The sequence below is a fragment of the Onychostruthus taczanowskii genome, unplaced genomic scaffold (genome assembly GCF_017590055.1).
Source record: "Onychostruthus taczanowskii isolate IOZ18803 unplaced genomic scaffold, ASM1759005v1 scaffold440, whole genome shotgun sequence".
In the NCBI taxonomy this organism is placed as follows: Eukaryota; Metazoa; Chordata; class Aves; order Passeriformes; family Passeridae; genus Onychostruthus; species Onychostruthus taczanowskii.
In genome coordinates this window covers 5,477-14,921 of record NW_024501904.1, presented here as the reverse complement: position 1 = coordinate 14,921, position 9,445 = coordinate 5,477, and the positions used below count along the sequence as shown (strand labels likewise).

The window sequence follows — 9,445 nt, the reverse complement described above, 5'->3', positions numbered from 1 at the left end:
TTTTTAGCCCAGGTTTTAGGGCTGTTTCAGCTCAGATTTTGGTGCTTTTTTAGCCCAGGTTTTCGGGCTGTTTTAGCCCTGGTGTTGAGGCTGTTTTAGCCCGGGTCTTGGGGTGATCTAGCCCAGATTTTGGTGCTTTCTTAGCCAAGGTTTTAGGGCTGTTTTAGCCCAGATTTTGGTGCTTTTTTAGCCCAGGTTTTAGGGCTGTTTTAGCCCTGGTGCTGAGGCTGTTTTAGCCCGGGTTTTGGAGCTGTTTTAGCCCGGGTTTTGGAGCTTTTTTAGCCCAGGATTTGGGGCTGTTTTAGCCCTGATGCTGAGGCTGTTTTAGCCCTGGTTTTGGAGCTGTTTTAGCCCAGGTTTGAGGCTATTTTATCCCAGATTTGTCCCTGTTTTATCCCAGATTTGCCGCTGCTCTATCCCAGATTCCGAGCCGGTTTAGCCCAGTTTTCAGCGCTGCTCTGGCCCGGGTTTTGCGAGTCTCAAGTTCAACGGCAAAGGGAGGGGGCTGGGAGCCTTTCCCTGGCCCGGCGCCCCCGGCGCGGCTCCTTCCCGGCGTTTTACGAGGATGTCGGGCCCTTCTCGCCCTTTGCTGAGGCCGCCGTGTGAAGCTTTTACAGCTCTGCCCGAGACTGCGCCTCCTCCCCTTCCCAGCGGCGCGTCCGCTCCGCTCCGCGGGCCAGCGCCGGGGGCGGGGAGCCCGGCCGCGCCCGAGGGACGGGGCCCGGCGTGGGAAGGGTTCCCGGTTTGGGGAAGGGCTCCCAGTTTGGGGAAGGGTTCCCAGTTTGGGGAACGGTTCCCAGTTTGTTCCATGGTTCCCAGTCTGAGGGATGGTTCCCAGTTTGGGGAATGGTTCCCAGTTTGGGGAAGGGTTCCCAGTTTGGGGAATGATTCCCAGTCTGAGGAATGGTTCCCAGTCTGAGGGATGGTTCCCAGTTTGAGCCACGGCTCCCAGTTTGATCCCAGTTTCCCACTGGTCTGTGGATTTCCACTGGTTTGGGGAAAAGATCTCTGGGTGGAAATTTGGAAAAAATAAAAGAATGGAGGGAGGGAAATAGAGAAAAAAACCCCTTAAAATAGAGGAAAAACCCTTTGAAATAGAGAAAAAAACCCCTTTAAAATAGAGAAAAAACCCTTTGAAATAGAGGAAAAAAACCTTTAAAATAGAGAAAAAACCCTTTAAAATAGAGAAAAAAACCTTTAAAATAGAGAAGAACCCCTTTAAAATAGAGGAAAAAAACCCCTTAAAATAGAGAAAAAAAGCCTTTAAAATAGAGAAAAAAACCCTTTGAAATAGAGGTAAAACCCTTTAAAATGGATTTAAAATCCCTTTAAAATAGAGAAAAAACCGATTTAAAATAGAGAAAAAACCCCTTTAAAATAGTGAAAAAAACCCTTTAAAATAGGAAAAAACCCCTTTTAAAATAGAGAGAAAACCGCTTTAAAATAGAGAAAAAAGCACTTTAAAATAGAGAAAAAACCCCTTTAAAATAGTGAAAAAAACCCTTTAAAATAGGAAAAAACCCCTTTTAAAATAGAGAAAAAAGCACTTTAAAATAGTGAAAAAAAACCTTTAAAATAGAGGAAAAACCCTTTAAAATATAGGGAAAACCCCCTTTAAAATAGAGAAAAAAACCCTTAAAATAGAGGAAAAACCCTTTAAAATAGAGAAAAAAAACCCTTTAAAATAGAGAAAGAACCCTTTAAAATAGAGAAAAAAACCCTTAAAATAGAGGAAAAAAACCTTTTAAAATAGAGAAAAAAACCCCTTTAAAATAGAGGAAAAATCCCTTTAAAATGGAAAAAAAAAACCTTTTAAAATAGAGAAAAATCCCTTTAAAATGGATTTAAACCCCTTAAAAATAGACAAGCCCCTTTTCCCAAGAGGACGAAGCGGCGCAGGGAGGGGGCGGGGCGGGAGCGCCCCTTCCCAAATCCAGCGGGACTGGCCGCGGTTTTACGGGAATATTTTTATTTTCCGTCCTTCGGGGACTCGCGGGGCTCGGGCAGCGCCGCCCCCGCGGCCCCCCCAAAATTGGGGGCAGAAAGTTCATTATTGGGAAAATCGGGGAGGGGGGGGTTGGGGTTTTCTGAGCTCCAGCTCAGAAAATGCAAATTTTGGGGAAAATCGGGAATTTTCTGCGGGATTCGGGTGGGGAAGAACTCCTGGATCCCCCTCCCCCCCCCAAAAAAAATCCCTTTTCCTGCTTTTTTTAGGGAATTTTTTGCCGAGCTGGGGTCACGGAGAGGCGCGGGGCGGGGTTTATGACGTCATATGTGCTGACGTCATGCATCGGAGAGCCCGGCTATTGGCTGTTCGCCTCTCTGGGGTTGTGACGTCACCAGGGAAAGGCTCCGCAGGGAGGAAAAATCTGGGGAAAAAGGGAAAAAATGGGAAAAAAACCCAAGGGAGAGCGCGGCCAAATATCCCAAAATTCCCTCATTAAACAACAACAAAAAAAACACCAAAAATATCAGTATTTAGGGCAAAATGAGGTTAAAAACTGGAATTTAGAAAAGAAGGAAAAGGCAGCCGGGAAAAGGCGAATTTTGAGTGGAAACCGTGGAGTTTCTCGGACTTTTCAGAGGTTTTTTAGGAGTTTCGGGTGGGTTTGAAGGCGAGCCGCTGCCTTGAAACAGCGAGGTGGGAAACAGAGGAACTGGCAGCTGGAAAGCCGGGAAAAGGCGAATTTTGAGTGGAAACCGTGGAGTTTCTCGGACTTTTCAGAGGTTTTTTAGGAGTTTCGGGTGGGTTTGAAGGCGAGCCGCTGCCTTGAAACAGCGAGGTGGGAAACACAGGAACTGCCAGCTGGAAAGAGCCGAGAAAATAAAATAGAAATAAAATAAAAATAGAAATAGAAAATAGAAATAATAATAGAAATAGAAATAATAATAGAAATAGAAATAGAAATAGAAATAGAAATAGAAATAAAATAGAAATAAAAATAAGAATAAGAATAAGAATAAGAATAAAAATAAAAATAAAAATAAAAATAAAAATAAAAATAAAAATAAAAATAAAAATAAAAATAAAAATAAAAATAACATTAAAAATAAAATTAAAAAAGGAAACCCCAATATATTTAACTTATATATTGAATTTCACCCCGTTTGTTCCACCTCTCCAACTCCAACCCAAATCATTTCGTTTTTACCTGGGGATTTCTCCCAGCGCATGAGCAATGAATAATTTGTGTTAAAACAGGCAAAACCCCAAATTTATGGGTACAAATCCACGGATTTCGGCACAAACCGACGCGGGGTTTAAGGCTGTAAAAACCACCAGCGGTGCAAACGGATTTTTTTGCGGGTTCTCAACGTTTATCGCCTTTTTCCGAGTATATTTTTATCGTTTTTATGTTTCCACGCGGGGCTTGCAGCGCCTTTAATCGTGCATTTCCACAGAATAAGAATACAGGAATTGGCAAACACAAAAATGGCAAAAAAAGAGGTAAAATAAAGCTAAATGTGCGCGTGTGCATACGGAATTTTTATACATAACCGCTCGCAAAAAAAAGGGGAAAATAAAAGGAAATTAAAATAATAATAATAATATAATAATATAATAATAAAAGTAGTACGTGCCTTTATAAATGGGTGCCTACGCAGGTCCTGTACATTCAATTTTGTGGCGTTAATTAACACGCGGGTTAATTGATTGATTTATTTATCCCCCCCTCAGCTGATCATGCTGCTGGAATTTGGGTTTTGGGGTCTGGGGTCTTTGGAGAGGCCTGGGAGGTGCCGGGCACGGGGGGGGTCCCCTCCTTGGGGGGCAGGGGGACAAAAGGGGTCCCGGTGACAAACGGGGGGTCCCGGTGACAAACTGGGGGATCCTGGTGACAAACTGGGGGTCCTGGTGACAGATGGGCGGGATCCTGGTGACAACCGGGGGGTCCCAGTGACAGACGGGGGGGTCCCGGTGACAAACTGGGGGTCCCGGTGACACGGTGACAAACTGGGGGTCCCAGTGACAGACGGGGGGGTCCTGGTGACAAACTGGGGGTCCCAGTGACAGACGGGGGGGGTCCTGGTGGCAAACTGGGGGTCCTCTTCACTCCCCGGGGGACAAAAGGGTGGTCCCGGTGTCCTGGTGACAAAAGGGGGTCCCGGTGTCCCCTCGCTCTGTGGGTGACTGACGGGGGACCCTGTGACAAACGGGGGGTGCCGGTGTCCCCTTCACTCCCCGGGGGACAAACGGGGGTGTCCCTGTGCCCCGCGGGGGTCCCGGTGCCACTCAGGGGCCCCGGTGCCACTCAGGGGCCCCGGTGCGGGGTCCCAGTGACAGACGGGGGGGGTCCTGGTGGCAAACTGGGGGTCCTCTTCACTCCCCGGGGGACAAAAGGGTGGTCCCGGTGTCCTGGTGACAAAAGGGGGTCCCGGTGTCCCCTCGCTCTGTGGGTGACTGACGGGGGACCCTGTGACAAACGGGGGGTGCCGGTGTCCCCTTCACTCCCCGGGGGACAAACGGGGGTGTCCCTGTGCCCCGCGGGGGTCCCGGTGCCACTCAGGGGCCCCGGTGCCACTCAGGGGCCCCGGTGCCACCCAGGGGTCCCTGTGTCACGGAGGGTCCCGGTGCCCCTGTGACAAACGGGGTTCCCGGTGCCCCGCGGTGTTCCCGGTGTCACGGGCGGTTCCCGGTGCCCCGCAGGGTTCCCTATGCCACGCAAGGGTCCCGCTGCCCCACGGGCGGTTCGCGGTGCCCGCGGTGTCCCGGTGCCCCACGGGCAGTTCCCGCTGCCCCACGGGCAGTTCCCGGTGCCGGCGGTGTCCCGGTTCCCCACTGGCGTTTCCCGCTGCCCGCGGTTCCCGGTGTCCCACGGGCAGTTCCCGGTGCCGGTGTCCCGGTGCCCGCTGTGTCCCGGTGCCCCACGGGCGGTGTCCCTGTGCCCGCGGTGTTCCCGGTGTCCCACGGGCAGTTCCCGCTGCCCCACGGGCTGTTCCCGGTACCCGCGGTGTCCCGCTGCCCCACGGGCTGCTCCCGGTGCCCCACGGGCTGCTCCCGGTGCCCTCGGTGTCCCGGTTCCCCACTGGCGGTGTCCCAGTGCCCGCGGTGTCCCGCTGCCCCACGGGCGTTTCCCGGTGCCCGCGGTGTTCCCGGTGCCCCGGGCTCGGCTCAGGGGGTGCCGCCGGCTCCGGCCTTGCCCTTGGCCAGCACCTTCTTGTCCTTGACGCGGCGGTTCTGGAACCAGATGGTGACCTGGCGCTCGCTCAGGCCGGTGGCGGCGGCGATGCGGCGGCGGCGCTCGCGGGTGATGAAGCGGCTCCCGGAGAACTCCCGCTCCAGCTCCCGCAGCTGCGCCTTGCTGTACGGAACGCGCTTCTTGCGGCCGCGCCGCAGCGCGCAGCCCTCCGCGGGACACGGGCCCGCCGCCTCTGGGGACGCGGGGACACGGGGGACACGGGGGGACACGGGGGGACACAGAGAGGTCACAGCGCGGTCACTGCCGGCCCCAAACCCCCCCGGCCCGGCCCGGTTTTGAAGCTCTGTGTTTTCCCTCTCCATATTAAAAACTAAAATATTAAAAACTCTATATTCTCCTCTTGGTATTAAAAGGTTTTGAATTTCTCTATCCTCCCTCTCCGTATTTAAAAACATTTATTTTCTGTTTTCTTTCTCGTGGTATTTTGAAGTGTTTAAAGTCCTGTACTCTTCCTTTCAAGATTTAAAATTTTTTTAAGTCCCTATTCTCCCTCTTGGTGTTTAAAGATTTTAAAGTTCTATGTTCTCCCTCTAGATCTTGGAAGATTTTAAAGCTCAGGATTTTCCCCTCTAGATATTGAAATTTTAAATTTCTATATTCTCCCCTTGGCATTAAAATGTTTTAAAGGTTGATATTCTCCCTCTAAATATTGAAATTTTAAATTTCGATATTCTCCCCTTGGCATTAAAATGTTTTAAAGGTTGATATTCTCCCTCTAAATATTGAAATTTTAAATTTCGATATTCTCCCTCTTGATATTGAAAGGTTTTGGAGCTCTGTGTTCTCCCTCTCGATATTTAAAATTTTTGAAGTTCTGTGTCCTCCCTGTCGGTTTTTAAAGGTTCGGGTTCAGCGCTCTGCATTTCCCAACTTTTCCAGCCTGGGAGCCGGGAATGTCACCGTGGGAAACCCGGGAATGTCACCCGGGAATGGCACGGGCCGGCCTCAATAATGTCATTTTCTGAGCCCCAAAATATCGTCATCTGCACCCCGAGAAATGATCAATTAAATCCCGAGAAATGATCAATTAAATCCCGAGAAATGATCAATTAAATCCTGAGAAATGATCAATTAAATCCCGAGAAGTGATCATTTAAATCCCGAGAAATGATCAATTAAATCCTGAGAAATGATCAATTAAATCCTGAGAAATTATCAATTAAATCCTGAGAAATGATCAATTAAATCCCGATAAATGATCAATTAAATCCTGAGAAAAGATCAATTAAATCCCGAGAAATAATAATTTAAATCCTGAGAAATGATCCTTTGAATTCTGGTAAACAAGCTCTGGAATTCTGATAAACGATCACCTGAATTCTGATAAATGATCACTTGAATTCTGATAAATGATCATTTGAATTCTGATAAATGATCATCTGAATTCTGATAAATGATCATTTGAATTCTGATAAATGATAATTTGAATTCTGATAAATGATAATTTGAATTCTGATAAATGATCACCTGAATTATGATAAATGATCACCTGAATTCTGATAAACGATCAATTGAATTCTGATAAATGATCAATTGAACCCCCATCAATCTCCTCCTGCCTCCCTGCTCGGAGTTGGAAATGGCCGTGATAAATTGAATTAAATTAAATTATTATAATAATTATAATACTTATTCTAATTCTTAACATTATTATTTTAAACACTTTTATCATTATTTTGTGACCCCCAACCCCCCAGGACATCCCGAACCCCCCTTCCCTAAACCCGACCCTGACCCCAAACCCCCTAAACCCGGCTCAGTTTAACCAGGACCCCAAGCCCCCTAAACCCGGTTTAACCCTGACACCAAACCCCCTAAACCCGGCTCAGTTTAACCGTTTAACCCGGACCCCAAACCCCCTAAACCCGGCTGGTTTAACCCTGACCCCAGCCCCCTAAACCCGGTTTTAACCCTGACCCCAAACCCCCTAAACCCGGTTTAACCCTGTCCCCAAACCCCCTAAACCCGGTTTAACCCGGACCCCAAACCCCCTAAACCCGACCCTGACCCCAAACCCCCTAAACCCGGCTCAGTTTAACCCTGACCCCAAACCCCCTAAACCCGGCAGGGTTTAAACCCGGACCCCAAACCCCCCTAAACCCGACCCTGACCTCAAGCCCCCTAAACCCGGTTTAACCCTGTCCCCAAACCCCCTAAACCCGGCAAGGTTTAATCCCGGGCCCCAAACCCCCCTAAACCCAGCTCCCATTAACCCTGACCCCAACCCTCCCTAACCCCGCCGCGTTTAACCCCTTCCCTCCCGCTCTACCTGCGCAGGCGGGTTTCAGCAGGAAGCCGGGCTGGCCCTGCTCCTTGGCACAGCACACCTGCCCTGCCCAGCCGTGCCAGGCCTGGGGGCACCCCCCGGGCTGCTGGGTAATCCCCCATTAACCCTGACCCCAACCCTCCCTAACCCCGCCGCGTTTAACCCCTTCCCTCCCGCTCTACCTGCGCAGGCGGGTTTCAGCAGGAAGCCGGGCTGGCCCTGCTCCTTGGCACAGCACACCTGCCCTGCCCAGCCGTGCCAGGCCTGGGGGCACCCCCCGGGCTCCTGGGCCAGCAGCCCCTCGGCGCGGGGCTCGCCCAGCACGGCCACGTCCAGGTGGAAGCCGCCCACGGGCGGGTAGGGCGCTCCGTAGCCCGGGTAGAAGGCGAACTCTGCGGGGCGGCTCTGGAAATCCTCGCCGCCCCCGGGAGCCTCCAGGAATTTGTCGCCCACCGGGAAGGGTCCCTGGTGGGCCGGGCCGGCCTTGAGCGAGCCGCGGGCCACGCGGCACGAGTAGAATCCGCTGCCGAAGTAACCGTAGGGCAGCGGAGCCGAGGAGGAGCCCGCAGGGGGCTTGGGGGGCTCCGGGGGCGCCTCCGGGGGGAAAGCGGGGTTCATCCCGGCCGGGGGAGAGAGGCAGGGAGCAAGAGGAGGAGGAGGAGGAGGAGGAGGAGGAGGGGGAGGCAGCAGCCCCCGGGGCTGGCCGCCCGCGAAGCCGCCCGGAGCCAGGAGCCCCTCGAGGCCCGGGGGCTGCATGGGGGGCGGCGCGGGGGCCGGGGCATGGGGCGAGGCAGCTCGGAGCGCCGGGGCTCTGCCCGAGGGGGGTCCCCCCGATCTTTTTAAAAGGCTGCGAGCCGCCCCCAGGGCTGATTTTTTTCTCCCCCCCCACTCCCGAGCCGGGGCAGGCCTGACGCAACGGGAGGAAGGCTCGCTCATTGGTCGTGGGGTGGGGGGAAAAGGGGGGGAAAAGGGAAAAAAAATCCAACCCCGCATCGCGGGGAAAAAAAAAAAAAAATCCTTCAGGCTCAATAAAGAGCTGGAGAAATTGCGAAAATGGTTTTATTGCCCGGGAGACGAGGAGGAGGAGGAGGAGGAGGAGGAGGAGGAGGGGACCCCCCCGGCAAGCAGCAGGAGGGGACTCGGAAATAAAAAATAAAAATCGTGCGGGGAAGGCAAGGGTGGGGAAATGGGGGAAAAGAAGCGAGAAAAGGTAAAGAACGGGACAACCAGGAACGGCAGGCCCTCCCTGGGCGGGAAAAAAAAAATCCGGGCTGGGATTGAAATCGCCTTTATTTTTTTTTATTTTTAATTTTTCATTTTTAGGGGTTTTTTAATGGTTTGCTGCTGCCCTGCCCTTCCCCGGGGGATCCCCCCTCCCGGCAAGCAGCAGGAGGGGACTCGGAAATAAAAAATAAAAATCGTGCGGGGAAGGCAAGGGTGGGGAAATGGGGGAAAAGAAGCGAGAAAAGGTAAAGAACGGGACAACCAGGAACGGCAGGCCCTGGGCGGGGAAAAAAATCCGGGCTGGGATTGAAATCGCCTTTATTTTTTTTTATTTTTAATTTTTCATTTTTAGGGGTTTTTTAATGGTTTGCTGCTGCCCTGCCCTTCCCCGGGGGATCCCCCCTCCAAAATCCCAATTCCGCCCCCCCTGGAACCTGAAAATCGGGAGAGGGGAAAATTTGATTCCCTGGGGATCTCCACCTGAAATATCCAAAATCCCGGGACCCGCCTCGGTTCCATCCCGGCCTGAAACCTCGTCTGGAATTATCGGGAACCGGGCAGCTCCGCCCGTTTGGGGAATTCCTCCCGGCCTGAAACCTCGTCTGGAATTATCGGGAACCGGGCAGCTCCTCCCGTTTGGGGAATTCCTCCCGTTTTGGGCAATTCCTCCCATTTTGGGCAATTCCTCCATTTTTGCCAATTCCTCCCGTTTGGGGAATTCCTCCCATTTTTGCCAATTCCTCCCATTTTTGCC

General features: G+C 51.8%; 1 protein-coding gene across 1 annotated transcript; it reads right to left on the bottom strand.

Annotated features, from left to right (window-relative positions):
- Positions 1-5,113: 5,113 nt before the first annotated feature.
- LOC121341058 (homeobox protein Hox-B13-like) lies at positions 5,114-8,085 on the bottom strand. The gene is made up of 2 exons (XM_041414260.1): positions 7,650-8,085; positions 5,114-5,373 (listed from the first exon to the last, which is right to left on the bottom strand). Exons 1-2 carry the CDS (start codon positions 8,083-8,085, stop codon positions 5,114-5,116), a joined length of 696 nt encoding a protein of 231 aa, XP_041270194.1.
- Positions 8,086-9,445: the final 1,360 nt, after the last annotated feature.

Coding starts and splice junctions, on each gene's coding strand:
- LOC121341058 (XM_041414260.1), bottom strand. CDS start 8,085: ATGAACCCCGCTTTCCCCCCGGAGGCGCCCCCGGAGCCCCCCAAGCCC. Junction 5,374..7,649: donor GCTGAAACCCGCCTGCGCAG/GTAGAGCGGGAG, acceptor CCGCGTCCCCAG/AGGCGGCGGGCCCGTGTCCC.